The sequence below is a fragment of the Cimex lectularius genome, unplaced genomic scaffold (assembly GCF_000648675.2).
Source record: "Cimex lectularius strain Harlan isolate CLEC.00 unplaced genomic scaffold, Clec_2.1 scaffold46, whole genome shotgun sequence".
NCBI classification, from domain to species: Eukaryota; Metazoa; Arthropoda; class Insecta; order Hemiptera; family Cimicidae; genus Cimex; species Cimex lectularius.
The window spans coordinates 1,493,754-1,514,544 of NW_019392654.1; the positions used below are offsets into that span (position 1 = coordinate 1,493,754).

General features: G+C 37.7%; 1 protein-coding gene across 3 annotated transcripts in view; it reads left to right on the plus strand.

The window, feature by feature from the left end:
- LOC106669393 overlaps positions 1 to 20,791 on the plus strand; it is a 130,100-nt gene that overhangs the window by 82,622 nt on the left and 26,687 nt on the right. For all 3 annotated transcript variants that reach the window (XM_014398864.2, XM_014398856.2, XM_024224583.1), the window contains exon 3: positions 6,560 to 6,704. In XM_014398864.2, the coding sequence (XP_014254350.1) occupies positions 6,560 to 6,704 (145 nt within the window). The remainder of the gene's footprint in view (positions 1 to 6,559; positions 6,705 to 20,791) is intronic.

Genomic DNA, 20,791 nt, shown 5'->3' on the forward strand with positions numbered 1-20,791 from the left:
GTTAGATGTGCCAACATGGTTGGGGACCAAAATCAAGAAGTCAATCAGCAAGAGTATGACAAAGGAGCGTCGGTGGCCGCAACGGTTAATGGCGTTGACGCGGCGCTCATTTCTGTAACGTAAACAAGCCAGGTCCGAATCCAGCGGATCTGGATTAGAACCCGACAATTGGGTACTCCAATGATTGAACTTTTATATATGCTTTATTATTCAATTTTTTTTCTATTTTTGTACTGCCGATGTTTGAATGTATAAAGTGGTAGGTTTATGGACCGACAAAACAACCAACTTAGGTCATCGCCGGCCCTCTACGCGTTTTCGTTCTTTTTCTTGTCTTTCATGCGTATTTTGTTGTAAACTGCAGCCATTTGGGCGTCTGGATTACTGACTTTCTGCTTTTATATCTATACTACGTCGATACCTTAAAATGCTAGCCTCTCATTTGTACCTGGGGTTGTCAACTACAGAATAGACAGAAAATATACAATACATATGCATATACATCACTACCGTATACAACACTCGATATAAAAATCTGATCACTCCTACAAATTACTCGACATTCCTCGATAGAGATGTTGAACTCACTCCATTCTCGCTAATAACTGTTTTTACTCTAAAGACGCACACTCACCGCAGAATACTCGATATTCCTCGGGGCGGGGTTGAACCTACAACATTCTCGCCACTAACTTGTTTTTTCTCCCTAGACGTCTAGTACACTAGTAAAAAAAAGAAGCACACCGCAGAACACTCGATGTTCCTCGGGGCTAGGTTAAGCAATCTCCTTCCTTTCAAGCTAATATATTACATTTCCAATAAATTAACATAAACACAACACTCCATAAAAACATATAAATCGGGTCGCATTCACTTCCCCAGAATACGCGCTATTTCTTGGAGCAGGGTTGAACCAATTCCATTCTCGCAATAACTTACTTTTACACTCCAGACGTCATACACTCACCCCAGAGCACTCGATATTCTCGGGGCGGGGTTGAACCTACTCCATTCTCGCAATAACTTACTTTTACTCCCTAGACGTCGCACACTCACCCCAGAGTACTTGATACTCCCCGGGTCGGGGTAGAACCCACTCTATTCTCGCTAATAACTTACCTTTAACTCTCCAGACATCACACACTTACCCCAGAGTACTCGATATTCTCGGGGCGGGGTTGAACCTACTCCATTCTCGCTAAATAACTTACTTTTAGTCCCTAGACGTAACACACCCACCGCAGAGTACTCGATATCATTCGGGGCGGGGTTAAGCAAGTCCTTCCTTTCACGCTAATAAATTACATTCATTATATTAAATTAACATAAACCCAAACCCAATACTAACATAGAAGTCTGGTCACATTTGCTCCCCCGGAGTAGTCGATATTCCTCGGGGCAGAGTCGAATCCACTCCATTCTCGCTAATCACTTACATTTACTCTCTAGAAGTCATACACTCATCCAACTCATATCCTTCGGGGCGGTGACTCCTTCCATCCATGCCAATAAATTAACATAAACTGAACACAAACGCACATAAACATTATATGCATTAAAAATCCATATAGCCTGGAGGTACCGGAACAGCGATTTAGTAGTTAGTATTTTATTACAAGTATTATATTTATTATATCATTATATTTTTTTTTTAGCTTAAAGTACTTATAAATGTTTACTTTGTAGTAAAGTTTGTCCATTTATTTAATAATTAATTCAACCTCCGACAGATGGTTACCTTGCTGATCTTAACTTTACTTTTTGTTTGTATACATATTTTTTCTGTGTTGGCTCAGTAAATTTATTATTATTATTAAAAACAAGCCCAAAATTGTTATTAAATTATTAAACGAACGTAGAAGAAAAATATACCGAATCAAAACAATAGGCAAGGGTTGAACAGGTCTCAAGACCGCAGCCCGGTGTAATCGACACGACCGGTTTCCTTGTTTTAATTTACATCAGGCCCTGTTTTTTGTTTGTTCCCTGTCGGATCCGTTGTTTCCAAAGAGTCCCGTGGTTTTGTTACCAAATAACAAAAAATTTTACAATATCCTTGTTCGTTTTGTGCTATGGTACATGTTTTCTACTTGGATGTTGTGGGATTTTTTTCTTGCTTTCATATTTTACATACGAAGGATGTTGATAACGTTTTTATTTTGATCCGAATGGCGTTCTTAAATTAGGTTTTCCAGGTTTTAAAGACAATAGGACATAATAATCATAAGCAGTTGATATTATTACATTTTTTTTAAAATTGATTAGACAAGTTTTATTAATATTAGTACTCAAACCACCTACATTAAAAAAATATATTTTTAAAGGAAAATGGTGAAGAAAATTACCATGTGTCACGTTTGCCCTGGATGTCGGAACAAATTGCCAAATAAACAAGCACACACCACTCCTAATCCGGAAATTGCTTGCTTATTTGGTCCTGAACAGAATATCAAACCGACCTGTTTTTTTCTACGGAACCACCGCTAGATCCTTAAATTTTTTAAAAACTTTCGTTGGTACACAATTATAAGAGATTAATTGACATTCGGAGGACGTTTGAAACAATAATTCGCTGTCACTGCTGCAGATTTTATAATCGAGATTTCACTGGTAACCTAGGTTATGTCGTTGAGTCTTCGAGATATTCCTGTAGCTCGGGCGTTTCCGGTAATTTTAGTCTTCTCATCATTGTGTGAGTCTATTAGGTGTTCTAATCTTCGGAGTTAGATTGGTCGGTTCATTGGTTAAAAAAGCAGGTTGAGATGGTATTAGGAAAATGTTTTTTTTTTTTTATATTGCCGAAGCACAGCAGCAATTTCCCTTATTGACTTTTTCCTATTTATTGATTAGTTTACCTAGTTAAAAATACTAGTTCATTGACTGTCATTCCTGGAGTTCTTTTTCGTGGGCATTCAAGTTACCGTAGGTTATGTGGTTGAGGTCTTCGAGATGATCCTGTAGCGTGGTCGTTTCTGATAATTTTAATCTATCTGTACTTGCTGTTTTGATTTGTTAGACGGTTTGCTATCTTCATTGGTGGGTTTGTCAGTACGTTGGTCAGGGATAAAGGCAAGGCGAGATGATGATGAGGGTATTACAGATCTGATGTGGTATTCCAAGAGTAGTGTGGTTTTTCGCTTTTAGTATTTTTCCTGGTACCTTAGTTAACTTGAATTCAATTGAATCGATCTTTGTCTATTCGACTTTTAAGAAGTAATAGTGCAGTTATTTTTCCCTTGTCATTTGGTTTTTCTAGGCTACGTTGTTGAAGTCTTCGAAATGACCCTGTAGCTTGGTCGTTTCCGATAATTTTAGTCTATCTATTCTTGCTGTTTTGATCTGTCAGACGTTTTGCTATCTTCATTGGTAGGTTTGTCGGTACGTTGGTCAGGGATGAAGGCAAGGCGAGATGATGATGAGGATATTACGAACGTGATGTGGTATTCCAAGTGTACTGCGGTTTTTCTTATGGTACTTTTCCTTATTTCTTAGTTCAGTTCAATTGAATCGTTCCTTGTCCATTCGACTTTTAAGAAGTAATAGTGAAGTTATTTTTCCCTTCTCTTCTTGGTTTTCTTGTCTATGTTGTTGAGGTCTGCCATACGATCATGTAGCTTGGTCGTTTCCGATAATTTTAGTCTATCTAGTATTGCTGTTTTGATCTGTTAGACGTTTTGCTATCTTCATTGGCGGGTTTGTCGGTACGTTGGTCAGGGATATAAGCAGGGGGAGATGATGAGGATGTTACGAAGCTGTGGCCTGATATTCGCCGAGCTCTGAAGCCGTTTTGCTTATTGTAGTTTTCGTCGTTCTTAATGTATTGTCGTTTTTTTCTTTTTTCCTCGGGTTTTCTTGGTACCTAGGCTTTATTGCTGAGGTCTACGAAATTCACTTGTAGCTGGTTGTTTCCGGTAATTTTAGTCTATCCATAAAACTAAAATAAAAAGTTTACCGATCCTTGCTGTTTTGGTCTGTCAGTCGTTTCGCTATTTTTAGTAGTTGGTTTGTCGGGACGCTGTTCATGGAGTTAACAAGGTAAGAGTATGATGATAATGATTCTACGAATATGGTATTTGCTATTACTCGAGCACTGCAGCTTTTTCCATTATTGCGCTTTTCCTAGTTTTTCCTTCCTAGTTTTCTTATTTTAAGAAGTAGTAGGTCATTGGCTGTCATCGCTGAACTTCCTTTTCTCTAGGTTGTCGTCTGCGAGCTGTTATGTCTCTTCTGAGCGGTTCGCATTTGAAGATGATTTGGGAGACTGTTTCTTCTTCTTCATTGCTTTGCCTACAAATGAGATCAGCATTGGATATAACCATGTTTTTTTAGGGGTTTTCTCAGATGCCAGTGACCGTAGGTTTATCAATGTTCAAGCAAAATTTTACAGTTCATGCAAGAGATGTTTGGATTCGTATGATAAAATATAGTTTAATGGCCAGAATGACAAAATGTTTTGAGCGTAAAAGACGTGTGGCAGACACAATACACTTGAGAATTTACTGTGAATGAGTAAAAGCTAATGAAATCTTGGAACAATTATTTAGAGAAAGCTTTTCCATTGTAACAAATATATTTACGTATTTATACATTTGATTGGTGTAAATAAAGCTGTATTGATAAATTGAATGATTCAAGCCCACTCAAATTAACCAACTCATTATTCATCATAATTATATCAAAATGTTCTGGAACAAGAACTTCGCTTTTCCTTTATCCTCTGTCTTTTCTGACGATTAAATTACTTTTTAAACGATGATTACGAGGAAGAACAGGCGAGTTAATTAATTAAAATTGCGAAAAACCCGATGCTGTTGAATAGAATAGGCCTAGGATTATCACAATCACTATTTAGCTTACCCTGCATTAATGCATGTTCAAATTCGTAAAACTTATTTTTGTGACATTTTTCATAAGAGCGTAATTTATGTAAATTTATATTTTTTAAATACTTAATTATGCGTCAACTTGTAAGAAAATATTTTGAACACGTATTGTTGTGTAATTTTATTGTGTATAGTCACAGTTTTGTGTATATTAAATTCATAATTAATTTCTTTATTTTCTCATTATTATTTTGTGATGTAAGCATCTCTTGAATTTGTATAAGTTTTTAAATCAAATAAACTATGTAAGAAGAGGAGCAACTGCGGTGGGAAGAGGAGCCAAACAGTGCAGGGACTCTCTGTTATTTAGTTGGGTCTAGAATAGGGTCAGGACGGCAGGTCACGAGGCTATCGCTGTTTTAAACGGCGTGGAGGATTATAAGGGTTGGACGTTGAGGAAAGAGAGCTTGGGCTGGTGGGTTAGGTTGGAAGGATAGCTTGGAGTGGAAATCGTGGAAACGTGTACGGATCAGATCAACGAATGGGATTTTTAAGTCTTTGTGAATTGTTAGGTTGGTGGCTTTAGATCGAAAGGATTGGATTTGTTGGATATTGGAGGATTTGGCTCACCTGAAAATCTTTGGTCTAATAAGTAAGCGGTTCGTTTATGCTTAGTCCAAGAAGGCATCTCAATTTGTTGAATTTTTGTTTATTTAGTCTAGTGTGTAGGTTCCATGTATCCAAGCTAAGCACAAGGTAGCCGACTTTGGATGTAGGGATTACTTTATTGTTTATATGCATGATGGCCTGACATCCACGTGTAAACGTTTCGGCATTTGTACTAGTTGAACTTGATCCGCAGGTAATGACGTTCTTGGATTGCTTCTGTAAGTAATTTTTGTCATACAGGAGGGCTTAATATCTACCCTTGGGTGACGTGGACGAGGTTTCAAACCACTTTACAAAACTCGTTTCATTCTGTTCTCAATTAAAAAAACCATAGGCTGTACCGGGATTTGAACCCAAGACCGCTAACGTGGCATATACGAGTCGGGCGCCCTACCACTAGTCACCGCGATCCCTTGCTTCTTTTGTCAGGTAGGTTTAGAGTCAGTGGCTAGTAAAACTATTGGTATGTTAGCAATGTAGGATATGCAGAATGAATTTTATTGGAAAGACACGTAAAAAATTAAAACCGATTGTTAAATTTAATCAGAGGTAGGAGAGGAAGGACTTATGAGCTCTGAGGGAGGATAGTTTTAACTTGAAAATTAGGCCTGGGTACCAAACTCCGTCAAATGCTTCCGATACATCAAGCAATATTTCTTGTTTTCTAGAGCAGAGAATATCGCGTCCATATTCCACCATCCCTAACCATCTTCTCTAAAACCTTGCTAACCATTTTTTACATAACGCTCTAACATCTCAGGATGAGAAGGAAATATTTCAATACGATTATTTTATATTTAATATCTTCTGTTGTAACAAGGGAAACTTTTTTGTTATATGTTATATATGCTCATTTTTAATCTGCTATTATAGAAATATTTAAAGTTTAGTTAGGAGAGGATTAAATCACACTGCTTGTACATGCAGAGAGAATTTGTCAGACTATTAAGGCGTTAAGAGAAATACTGTAAATTTAATTTTGTTTTATACCCATCCAAATAATATAATTGCTAACAAGGAAACTATTTTTTTTTAAAACTAACGATATTGATTTGTTTTGTCTGCAGGAGGATGCAAGTTTCCAGCGTCTTGGACCGGCCAGTGGTTTCAGTCTGGGATCCACAAGCCGAACATAGCCATAAATCTGACGCACATCGAAACCAAGGGTCAATGCGTCGAGAAAGAAGACTCAAAATATCTTCTGTTTGACAGGTAACTTGAAACTTCATTGTTCCACGTGGATAAAAGTGTGGGACGACATGTCAACCCTTTGTTGTATCGTACGTCAATTTAAGTTTCAAAATACTCTAACCCTGTGATCTGATGCCAAAGAGAAAAACAACCTAAGTCTCACCCGACTTTTCATCGATGCCTTGTGCAGCGCAACATTAAAAACGAAACTTGCACAATGTGGCTATGTTAAAATTAATTACAGAAAAATCTCACAATAATGACATTGGCAATAAAAAAGTAGGGGGTCGGTGGTCGCAAAGGTTTAGGTATTGACACTGCGCTCATCAATGTAAGGTATTGGTCCCGGGTTGAATACAGAGCCGCTGGATTATCCGACATACTTACAAGTGGGCTTTTTTTCAAAAACACCGGCACCCGAAGATTTCTTCTACAACCTCGTAGTTGAAATACCATTGTTAAAAAAATAAATAAAAACAACGTTGTTAAACAATAAGGAAAACCTTTCATTTTTATAAGCAATAATTCAAATAACTTATTCACTATTTTCGTGGTCCGCTTGATCAATTAATACAAGACAATTAATTAAGGTTTTTAGTTGAGACGAAAAAAAGTTAATGGCACGAGAGGGATTCGAACCCACGACCTTCGGCTAGATACGCTACTGCTCTACCACCTGAGCTATCGTGACCTCGATCCACTCGGACATCAACTCCCCATCTCAACCCCACCTTATGAGTTTTCCCTCCTTTTGCCATTTTTTTCGCCTCAACTAAAAACCTTAATTATTTCAATTGTCGTCGAGAATCCAAACCGATTACACGACGGTTGAAAAATGGCATCCGAGTGGATCGAGGTCACGATAGCTCAGGTGGTAGAGCAGCGGCGTATCTAGCCGAAGGTCGTGGGTTCGAATCCCTCTCGTGCCATTAACTTTTTTTCGTTTCAACTAAAAACCTTAATTAGTTCAAATAACCTTTTATCATATCTAACATTCAAGTTTCTACACTTTCTACTGTAATAATTTTTCTTTGAGGTAGAGGACCAAATCAAAACCCTTTTCTTCATATCTTCTCGTTGTCTGATAGTATGTTGGTCAGGGTTATAAGCAGGTCGATATGATGAGGGTACCAGGAAGCTGGTGGTTTGGTATTCCGCAGTACTGCAGATGTTTTACTTATTGTACTTTTTATAATTCCGTAGTCCAGTTCAAATATAATCGATCCTTCTTTTACGAAATAAGAGATGGCTGAGTGTCAGCTTCATCTAGCAATGTCATTCAAAGACCTACTACTTTTTAAAAAAGAAGATCAATTCTCTTGAACTAGGAACAGAACAATAAGGCAAATTATTGCATAGAGATACCAAAAAAAACCCCTCAGTTTCCTAATATCATCATCTCAACCTGGTTAAATCCCTGACCAATGTCCCGACAAATCAATAATTGAAAATAGCATTATTTAGTTGTTTTTTCAGATGACAGAGACAGGTACATAGTTCTTCATATTTCTTGTTGTCCGAGAGTATGTCGGTCAGGGTTTTAAGCAGGTTGAGATGATGAGGTTACTAAGAAGCCGGTGGTTTGCTATTCCGCAAATACTGCATTTTTTTAACTTATTGTACTTTTTCTAATTCCTTAGTTCAATAGAATCTATTCTTCTTTTACGATAAAATAGATGATTGACTGTCAGCTTCATCTAGCAATGACAGTCAATGACTTACTACTTATTAAAAACAAAGGAAAGATTCTCTTGAACTGAACAAGTAACTAGGAATAGTACAATAAGGCAAATTACTGCATAGGGAATATCAAAAACCCCCAGTTTCCTAATATCGTCATCTCAACCTGGTTAAATCCCTGACCAATGTCCCGACAAATCAATCATTGAAAATAGAAAAATCTGTCTGTCTAAAGCAGTAAGGATATCTTTGCTTTTTAGTCTGTCAGACGTTTTGCTATCTTCAGCAGATTTGTCGGGACGTCGGCCTTCGAATATGCAGAAGCAGCAGCATGATATTGCAGCTTTTTCCTCCTCAGCATTGAATATAATCATGTTATTTAGGTGATTTCAAATACCAGAGACCGGTATATAGTTCCATCACTACCCCCGAGGTTTACCCTGTTTGCCGCTTGTATTTGCCAGTGTGTGTTCTGTATGTCCGGAATTTCTAGAATTCGTCCATTTTTCATTTTGCTTCTTGTCCACCCATTCTGGGCAGAAGTATGTTTGATTTTGTTATTTCAGAAAAGAACACAATATTTTCTTAACAGCTGGCATAATTTTTTCTTGACCTTGTTTGAAGTCTCTTATATTCCTGGTCTGCTTATCTTAGATGCTTTGGTTTGACATTTGACAAAATTTCACGTTCCGTTTTATTTTATTTTTATTCTATACACACGCATCACAGAAGAATGTGAATCGTGAACCAAACATGGGAGCATAAGCTGTCTAGGTTGCTAGCAAACAAACTGAAGTGTAGCATATATAAATAAAGTTAATTCTTTAGCTCTTTTGTTTGTTGTACAATAGGAAAAATTAATAATTTATTTGAGTGGGGTGGAAGAAAAGAACGTTGACAATTTTTTTTGTATGTCGTCTTTTATTAAGGTCGTCCGCTAGGTTTCAGGCGGTGCCAATTTTCATTTTGTTGAAACTTTATTTCTGAACGTCACGAGAGAGTGGTAAAGTCCGTGATGTATTACATTTCAGCGTGTAGTAGGTTATAATGAATTAAATTTATTGTTTTAAAGATACAACCTTATTACAACGTGAAGTTCCAGTAATCATCACATAATAAAAATCACAGCATTGTTGAAATGTTCATAATAATAGGTATTGATGGGAGAATAGCAATTCTGGGCCAAAGCCCATGCTGTACTCTTTATGCAGAGAAAACACGATGTTTCCCGCATAATAGAAACTTGCCCGGCCTTGGCTCCTTTCAGAGAGCGTGTAGGCATGCCACCGAATTCAAGAATGGCTCTCGGGCACAGTAGCGAGTTTCTCAGTCATCTGTTTCGCTTTTGGGAGAACGTTGTTTTTTTATTACACAGGGTGTTCGACTACTCGTGTTACAAACTTTGTCAGTAGATTCTGCATGCAAAATGGAATCAAAAAGTCCTAATTAACTACCGTCCGAATCTCATCAGTTTTAGAGTTATTTCCCTTTGCCCGATTTTTTAAGATTTCACGATCTTGCTTTAAATAAACAATGATAACGCCAAAACTAAAAGGTTTTGGACATACCCGTTGATACCATTAAAAACTACGTTAAATTTCCAATAAGATGTGATTAACAAGTTGGTGAAATAAGCGTTTTAGTAGCCAGAATTTTGAAATTTTTTTTCAAAGTTGAGAAACTTACTATGGTGATTCTAAACTACTATTTCCAAACCAATAGACCAGGAAATTTTTAGAAAACGTACTCCATGTAATATCCTTTTTAGTGGTGTAATTGCTTTTTTAATTACGTTTTTCAAAGATGAAGAAAAATAAGAAAGAAAGGAAATGAAAAAACCTGAGGTTGACGGATTGGTAAGGTGGAAAGATAAAAAAATCAGGGTACACTTGCTCTATTTCGGTTTCTAACCCAAATTAAAAAGTTTAATAAATTCATCCAAAAGTTTTTTATCAATTTTTTTTAATTTTTCCACCTAACCAATCCGTCAACCACAGTTTTTTCTATTTCTTTCTTATTTTTCTTCATCTTTGAAAAAAGTAATTGAAAAAACAATTACACCACTGAAAAGGATATTACATGGAGTACGTTTTCTGAAACTTGCTGGTCTCTAGGTTTGGAAATAGTAGTTTAGAATCACCATAGTAAGTTTCTCAACTTTGAAAAAATTTTTTGTTTTCAAAGTTCTAGATACTAAAACGCTTATTTCACCAATGTTGACAAGTTTAGTATCGATCACATCTTATTGGAAATTTAACGTAGTTTTCAACGGTATCAACGGATTTGTCCAAAACCTTTTCGTTTTGGCGTTACCGTTGTTTATTTGAAGCAAGGTGGTAAAATTAAAAAAAAAAAAAAAAAAAAAAAAAACAGAAAAAGGAGAATAACTCCGAAACTGTTGAGATTCGGAGCATAGTCAATTAGGACTTTTTGGTTCCTTTTTGATTGTAGAATCTACTGGCAAAGTTTGTAACACCCTGTATAGAACTGTTTTTTTGTTTTGTTTGTTTTCAGGGTCGATGGGTTAATTTAGATTAGATTATTAGTATTGTGTGTAGGTCGATGGGGGAATATCGAGTACTCCGCCGACTCTTCAGAACGAGTGAAATGTACATATAAGTGAATGTATTTATTTGTGCGACTGTATTATAGAAATTTGTTAATTTTATTTGTTAATATTTTACATGCTTTGGGGTTGACTGTCAAAATCCCCCGTTGGAGATTCCTCGTTGGTTGCGAAGCGACGATCTTCTTGGCATGTAGCTTAATGGAGATACCCGCCTGCATAACGGGATACGTGAACTCCCCGGAGGTTTAAACTCTAGGGTCAGCACATCGGGGTGAAAGTCCGAACTGCAAATGAATAATCATAACAATTTTTCAATTAATCAAGGTTTTTAGTTGAGATGAAAAGTCAGTGTCACGAGCGGGCTTCGAACCCACGACCTTCGGCTAGATATGCCGCTACTGTACCACTTGAGCTATCGTGACTTTGATCCACTCGGACACTAACTTCCCATCTCAACCCCACCTTTTGAATTTTCCCTCCTTTTTGCCATTTTTCAAATGTGTAATCGGATTGGATTCTCGGCGACNATGGCAAAAAGAAGGGAAAATCCAAAAGGTGGGGTTGAGATGGGAAGTTAGTGTCCGAGTGGATCGAAGTTACGATAGCTCAAGTGGTAGAGTAGCGGCGTATCTAGCCGAAGGTCGTGGGTTCGAATCCCGCTCGTGACACTGACTTTTTCATCTCAACTAAAAACCTTATTAATTGAAAAATATTAAGTGGTCAAGCGGACCACGTAACTAGTGAATCATAATAATATCAAATAAGATTTTTTATTTTTAACAGTTATAATGTTTTTTTTTTAATTTTAAACAGATTTTAAATAACAAAAGGTGTTCGTTTTTCCCATTCAGTATGAGGCTTAACTTCTCGTGATGTTCATAGACCTTGGATATCATAAATGTTCCAGAGTCGTAAAAGGTCGTTTATTGTACAATAATCTCTTTTTACATAAGGGGACACGCATTATACGGTTGTAAATCCTATTTATAGCCGTTAATTATCATTCCGGAGTACCTTTTTGCTGGCGAGTCGGGTTCGGGCAATAACTCTAATCTAGAGGGGGTTGTATAAAGTTCAAGTGTGATTCTTCTATGTTTGAGTTGTGGACAACTGTAATGTCGTGTTAATTCGAGTTTAATCGGTCGAAAGTTCACATTAATTAAATTATTTTGTTCATTTATTCAGGTCAGTTTTGTTAGTCTTAAGCAATTCATAGTTTTTCTTCTCTCATCAATGATCAATCAACAATTTTAATTTTACTTGCAACTGTATACCATTGTGAAAACGTATTTCAACTCAATTTTTTACAAATTTACTTTTGAAGATTTGCAGTCTTTATAGCGGGGAAAAAGTCGTTTTTATCAAATGATTGAGTTCCAAGGACAGTAAATACTGTATTCGGTGTTACGAGGTAAGCATGTTTTTAAATATTGGAATATATCAATACAGCAATTGTTCAATAATTTCTGTCAAAAATGAAAGACGGTTTATTATGAAATTACATTGATAGACAACTAAATTTTCAGCCTTGTTAAATTATTAAAACATAGGGGAAGGTGTCCTTGACCAGTGTACCGTGCGGCATTGGGGTGAAAAATTTAACAGTTGAGCTATCACTGGGAAAGTGAGGATCAGAGCCAACCGGCCATCAATATTGTTGAGGTTCTACACCTTTTTGCAGTATACTTTGAAGGAAGTGTAGGGTGTCGAAAGTCTCTTTTAGTCGCCATCTAACATGGGGAAAAAGACCTGTGGTCCCGCATGAACTTATTAAAACCGAAGAGGAAGAGCGACCAGATTACCACGAAGTACCGGTTTGAGCGATTTAAGGTGGTCAGAGGAACGAAGATAAGGTTCATGGGAGTGTGGACTGTCCAAAACCATTGTTAATCATTATTACACGAAGGAACAAAGGAGCTATTGACTACCGAATGTACTTACACCTTTGGACAACGTAACAGTTGAGATATCTCTTTAGAAAGGAGGAAGAACTGTAGGAGAAACAAGATCCATCAGATCAAAGCAAAGACTTCATGGTGGAATGAAACTACTTCTATACCCACCATATAGTCCAGACCTTGTTGAAGCCTTATCAATTTTGTCGTAAAAGTTTTACATGGTTCTCGTCATTTAAAGCTGGGCAAAACAATTCACAGCACTAGAAGATGGTAAAATGATCAAAACTGAAGAGAAAAGTCGGCCAGTTCACCACGTGACCATTGGTTTGGGAAATTTAAAAGCAAGTTCTGCTTGGAAAACAGCAAGCTATCTAATCAAGTCATGTGAGTGCTTAGCAGGGGATGTGTCTGTCCAAAAAACACTGCTAGACATCATCTCCACGGAGGTGAGAAATAGCTGTACTCTTTAAGAGTCATTGTCTCAACATCAAGAAGAAAATGTAGAAACTAGCGAAAATAAACCATGGCATGAGATATATGTGGTGACAAGGCAAATTCAGATAAACATGGGCAAACTCTTTTTTTTTTGTCATTTCTTGATGAGGTATGAGTTTGTTCAGGTTGTAACGTTACGCTTACGCCCCAACATCCGTTAAGAGGTATAAATTTGTGAACATATCGAAAACACTTGGGAGAAAACAGTGTTTAGAGGTCTTACCAAAACATTGTCATGTTTGATAAAAAGTGGGTTTACTGGAGAAAAGCTGATACTCTAGGATAATCGGGAGATTGCGGTCAATTATCCAACTGGTCCATATACAACTGGCCCATTGAAGTTTTACCATAATAATTAAGACCTTGGTTTCTTAAAAATTATTTATAGTAACTGAAGTAAAAAGTATTTCAGTTTACCACACGACATTTGTTTGGAAAATTTAACGTTAAACAGTAAAGTCCTTGGAAAAGAAGAAAGGCGCTAGGGGAAGTAAAATAAGGTTATATGGGAGTGTGGACTGTCCAAAAACATCCCAAAATGAGCTTACGCTGTAGTTTGAAAATTTAACAGTTGAGATATCTCCAGAGAAAGGAAGAAGAGCTTTGGGAGAAGGAAGATCTGTCAAACAATGGAAAAGCCTTCATGGGATCTACTTCTATACACGCCATATAGTCAAGACCTTGTTCCATTAGATTATTATTTATTTAAAATTTATGAATGAAATTGGGGTGGGAGTGTTTTTCGACCACCATTCCAAGGAGTGCCAGTTTAGGATCTAGCTGATTGATTGGTACCTCATGACGATGGTTACGATTCTCTGCTTTTATGTAGGGTAGGTAGGGGTAAGTTCCCGCATGGGCTTTGCATAGCATTGAAAAATGCTATCATAGGTTTTCGGACCACTCTTATTGTCCCTTTCAGTAGAAATGAATTTACAAGCATTGATTTTGTGCCTTGTGATGTGACTGATCAAGACAGAAGAAACGGAAAGAAATAGAATTAGATGAACCAAGGTTGATAGTTGTTGAAGAGCACTCGGAATGGATTTTCTGTAGCTGAGAGCACAGGTGTCAGCTTGAATGAAAGGAATGAATCAGCAACCAAAAGCAATCAAAAGAAAACATTCTGGAAGAGGTCTGAAGACGTCATCCTTACTTCTGTACCACATAAAGAGCGATTGGAAAAAGAAAAACGAATGGCGCCGAAACGAAAACCTGTGAATAAGGGCAAAATATATAAACAGCAATTGTTTCAAATGCTAAACCTAAAACCAAAAAACGAAAAAGAAAGGCAATACGTTGATAGTTCTACCTCCTCAGAATCTGAGACTTTCTCTCTTCATAGCCAACTGCTCAGATTTTATGTTTTCGGAAGAGGAAGGTAACAATGAACGAGACATTGCCGTCTCTCGAAGGACTCGAGATGGATAGTTTTGCCGTTGTAATTTCAGGGTAAAACAAAAGAATCATTTCATCATTCAGTAAAGACCCGGACCTGCGGGAACTTGCCCAGATCAGTGAGGCAAGATTTTCGAAAAATGTTTATTGACAATGACCAACAGCACCGTTGCGATCAGTAATTGTGAAGAAGATCCTAATCCTCCGTTTTCATGCTTCACTGAAGGAATTCCGACTGCATCCTCAATTATTACGTTAATTACGTCGATATCCTAAAATTCTTGCCCCTCGTTTGTACGTCAAGTTGTGTACGACAGATGCATATTGCGGTGGCCACCTGCAGTTACCACGGTACCCGCTAGTTACCATCGGTTCTAGTATGGTCTCGCCCTCCACTCTGCAGCCAGTCAGAGTAGAGCTGTTTCGTATATAAGCAGGGGTACTGCCCCACTTGCTTCAGACTCGTGTACTCGACGAGCTCTCGCCAATCAGTAATGCAGAACCGATAACGACAGCAGGCTAGTGGCTAACTGCGGTACCAGAGTTCCTTCAACCGCTGCAGAGTCAACCGACTCACGGCTCTCACGGCTTATACGGCTTCAGACCTCAGCCAACGTCTCTCTGTCACGGATCAACACCGGCCCTTCTCAGGGCCACCAAAATATTTATCATCACTCGATCCAACAGTCTGGTCTAATCACACACTCACCCCAAAATACTAGATATTCATCGACCTTTCCTTTCACGCTAATAAATTACGTTGATTCCAATAAATTAACATAAGTACAACACAAGTACAACATTTAATGTTCAATCTACATTTAAAAATCCTTATAGCCCTGTGGTATTGGACCAGCGAACTGTGCTCGCTGCCGTGCCCCAAGAATACGCACTTCTACAATTGAAATATGTGCTTAACCAGTTATTTTATTCTTGCAAAACAGGCACCTACGCGTTCGCTTTCCGGTCAGAAGTTGCCCATGAGTTATTCTGGTATGACCTATGCCTAGTCTTTCCCTTTTCGACCCGGTTTTTTTTCCAGTTAACTTAAATTTTTGAATACTTAACGAAAATTGTCTAAAAGGGGAGGATGTGTTATTTCTGAATAATTATACTGTTCCGGAAAAACAAGCTTATCTGCAAGTATAAATTATGTATATTTTAACATACCAGCTTTGATAAATATCTGGATAACAAGGGTTGCAACGCTCAGCCGGGTGTGAGTTTATTAATTGGAATGTAAAAAGTGGTAGTGGTATTTATGTAACCCCAGCGCTGTTAAATTATTTACATGCCACAGTCGCTAATCAATACTGAGACTTTCGAGACGGTGATTTTCATACACGTAATTAATTGACATTTAGTGATGCCGAAAACCTGAAATTGAACTATGAAAATTTAAACGGGTTTTTCCCGAGACCAAGTACAAATATCCCGCGCCCTCTATAGTCACTTTGCTCTTGAGGTCTTTCTTTCTCCGATGGGAGAATAGAGACACGTTGAATTAGCAATTTGTTGCGCTGTAAAAGAAAAACTAAACGAATTTCGTTAATAAAAGTGGCAGGCTATTTACTCATGGGAAGGCCGAGCCGAGTGGTACATTCCGACATGTATACCCGAACAATCGACTCATTGTCCTTTCGATTTGTCAAGGGACGAATAATAGTCTAAGAAACCGGAGTTAATATACTTTACTTCCCTTCTACAAGTTTCTACCCCACACGCTATTGCAATTTCGACTCTAGACGGACAGTTCGTTTCGTGAAATTGACTAAGCCTTCGCCAACCTACAAGTCTTATTTTACCATTTCTGTTACTAGGGCAAAGTTTTCTGTCCTCCACGACCAATTGTGACCCTTATTCGACTGACTGTCGATTAGATGATTGATTTAAAAGTACGATTCCGTGCCAAAAAAATCTCCAACAAACAAACACAAATCAACTAATATATATTCTGAAAATTTATATCACTGCAGGGAATTCATACTCTAAACTGTTTTGCAATCAGTATAATACACCTTTTAACTGAATAGAGGTTTTTCTATATTTCTAATTATCTACAATTATTAATTAATTAAACTAAACAAATTAAGTATGCAAAACAAAGCCAACCTCAGGTGGGTCTCAGGTCATGTGGAAGTAGAGGGCCACGAGTGAGAGGTCGCCCGTTTACAGGTCTTGAGCCCTTCTGTTGCCCATGCCTGACTATCAGTAAGGAAAGTTCAATGAGGACATCTATTTGCCCTGAACCCTTTTGTGGCTTGCCAAACTGCCAAAAATGCAGATCCATTAGACAATGGATTAGTAATAAGTACTCCGCTCAGTGGGAATGTAGCCCGGGACAGATCGACAGAACTACTAAATCTAGGATGATCTAGGACTGAGATAAGAGTTGGACTGTCAACTGGACAGGGCAGTCTCCGGAGGCATATTAATGGAGTCGGAGTGGCAGAAACAAGCCTGCGCAGATATTTCCAAGAAGAGGAAACAGCGGAACACTTCCTCTGTTGGTGCGAAGACCTGTGTAGTCTCAGATTCTTAATCCTGGGAGAGGAAAAGCCAAGAAGTATACCCACGGGATCCCTTCAAAACGCTTTGAGGTCTGGTGAAAAGACTCATGCATAACGAGGTGCGCTAGACGCACTATAGACCAATATTGGCAGGTCGTGAAGAGGCTTCAATACAATCTTTCTATGTATCTATGAATACCTTAGACAAAATGAAAATGAGAAAAAAAAGTGGAATTCACTCATTGGACGTAAACAATCCAAGAACCTTCTAGCATTTGTATAGAAAGAAAAACAGAATGCATCAAAGGAAGCAGGAAAAATATTACAACCCTAACAAGTTACAAAACTGTATGAACTTCAGACTGTTTAGCCTTCAAAATTAAAATTGTACATTAAAAAACGATGACGCCAGATAGAAAGTCTGATGGGAAGATATTTTACGAAGAACTAAATGTTTTCTTTATATTTGATCTCTTCCTAATCGTTTTTTAATATATAAATTGTATCAATTAAATGAAGAAACGTTTTTAACAAGCAATAAACAATGATGAGTGCCCGCATAGTCCTTCGGTACTGGGTCGTTTATGTTTTAAAGTTGAAACAATTAGGTGATGAGCTTACCATTTACAATATTTACTTTAAACGTTTTGTTCAGCCATTCATAAATAGGTTTTTTCCGTTTCTACAATAGCAAATTTATATATTTTTAAGTTCGCTAGGTAGCGGTGATAGAATGGTTCGGGTATAAGGATAAAAGAGGCGGCCCCAAGGCCTTCAGCACCTCGAGCTGACTAAATCTGTTGTGTCATATATTTTATAATAACTCAGCCAGCCTCAGGTTGTTAGTTACCCCCATAACCTTTGGCAGTGGTGTAGGTTCTTGCTTGCGCCCTCACCTCTCCTTGTTGCAAGAATCTAAACCTACATCGATCCTCACAAAAACCTGGAATGTGTTCTGCGGTCTCTTCTTCCTGGCAGTTTTGTCTGTTGTTATTTTTGGTTATATCATTTTTTTGAGGCAAGGCCATAGGCCACAAAACGGTCGGGGCATAGATGACGAATATTGCTTTCTGGCCAGCATTGCCTCTATATCCCGAATGCTCAGGGAACCATGCAAGGTCAGGTCATTGGTATTACTAACTCTGCCATAGGCTTTGTGCCTTTACCTCTTATTAGGTCTTTAATTGCCGTCTGTTATCAGAGCAAATGGCTATCTTCTTGGAAAGTGTTCAATCGCTATTGATTTCAGACGAAAAATTAGCGTATTTACCTAATTTTAAAACAATTCAGTCTTCTGATTCACCCGAAGGACTTCAACTCCAGTAGGAATTGGGTTTCTAAGGTAATCATTTAGCCTTCCATTTCTGGTGTAAGTTCCTGTCTTTTGGAGTAGTGGCATCGGTTGGCATGCCTAATATGGCACCTCCACCTTCAATTTCCATTGTTTATTTACACGGCCTATTCTTGCAGATGGTTATCCATTTATAATCCTGTGGGTTGCTGCTCTGGCCTCTACTTGGTTTAGAATATGTAGCATTGGTAGGTTTAATACACCTTCAAGGCCATAGTTGACGATGTACTCATGGCTTCAGTGACACTGGAGCAATCTTGTCTTTGATGCCACTTAATAGCCTGATCGCTTTAGCTTGTAGTATACCAGTAGGAATTGGGTTTCTAAGGTAACCATTTGGCCTTCCATTTCTGGTATAAGTTCCTGTCTTTTGGAGTAGTTGCATCGATTGGCATGCCTAATATGGCATCTCCACCTTCAATTTCCATTTTTTATTTACACGGCCTATTCTTGCAGATGGTTATCCATTTATAATCCTATGGGCTGCTGTTCTGGCTTCTACTTGGTGTAGAATATGTAGCAGTGGTAGGTTTAATACACCTTCAAGGCCATAGTTGACGATGTACTCATGGCTTCAGTGACACTGGAACAATCTTGTCTTTGATGCCACTTAATAGCCTGATCGCTTTAGCCTGCAGTTTACCAGTAGGAATTGGGCTTCAGAGGTATTTCTTCCGCCCACTCTTCGCTTTCTGACAAGTTCCTTGTATTTTGGAGTATTGGCGTCGATTGGCATACCTAGTACGGCATCTGACTCTATAATGATTAGGGCGTCCGATTCGTATTTGCTAGAGGTTCTGGGTTCGAATCCCTCCATTTCCCTTGGAATTTTATAGAAATTAATTTAGAGGTTGACCTTTCGTCCTCGACACACAACGGATAGTTCTACGTAAATCTTGCTGTAATATATTTCAAAGTTCCAAACCTCTTTTTACATGTAAAGAAGTTCGATAAATATTTTAAAACATAATATAAGATTTGCACTCTGTTGAACAATAATAATATAACACGAGAGTACTGCATGAAACGGAATTTAATTGCGTTTTAATTTTTTAAATCGTTGACCCTTCACATTTCTCACCCAAATAATTATTTTAATTAAAACTAAACGATTCCAATGGTTGTCTCTGGTAAGGGGTATTAGTTTCAAAGAATTTCAATTTGCAGTTCTATGTTTGATTTACCTTTAATCAATATTTCCTACTCTCCCTAATGGTTGATCACCCTTACTTAATTAACTCGAAGCGCAATTAAATTTCCCATTTATTGAGTTAGCTACGTTCAAGTACGTATATTTATTAATGTATTCACTTACATTATACAAGTGGCGAACTGTCTTAAATGTCCTAGAAATATCTAGGTCTTCAATCATCGGTTTGAGTCTGGAAACGAGGAAATTTTCGTTTTGGGCAACGTATCTCCTTTATAAAATTCGGTTAACAGCGTGATCTTACAGGCAGGAGGAAAAAGGTTGTTAGTTATTATTTCATTTCATAAAAAAACATAATATATTGCATTAATAATAAAAAAGAAATAACAAGGTAAACCTTAAATTTTTGCTTTGACTCTAGAGGCAAGTGAGGAAAGTTGGGCATTGCGGCATTTCTTCGTTTTTTCTATAAAATTCTTCAGTAGTTTAATAAAAAACTTATATATTACGAACGAAGATATATTGAGAAAACCTAAAATTTAAAAAAATAAAAACTACAGAATTGACCTTACGATGGAAATGATGAATCGTGGAGTGTGATTGAAGGAGTTCTACAACCTGATCATGAGCTAAAAGCTCGAAATCCGTATCGTGGAAAACAACTTACTGTGAGTAGGAACTATCATTTTAAAAGGATTGATCTTATGATGACGGATTTTGGCAAGCTGGATCATACCTTGATCTTGATCTACGAGGGGGTGTTTAGCTTTTTTAACTACTGTTTTCAGGCCGAAGGCACGTTTAAACTCGTTCTTTAATACATACTTTCTTCTCTTTAAATAGCATTCAGTCCAGTTGGTAGGTGGAGAATCATCCATCACCTTTTGGACATACAATGTAGCTGAAATTTAGATGTTACCGTTCATTTTGGTCTGCGTATCCTCGATGGCTTGGTCTATCAATCACACTTCATCATTTTGCCTGTGCAAAGACGACCAAATTTCAGGTCCATCACCTCGCAGAACATTCACAATTCTGTATAACATTTTGTCTCCTG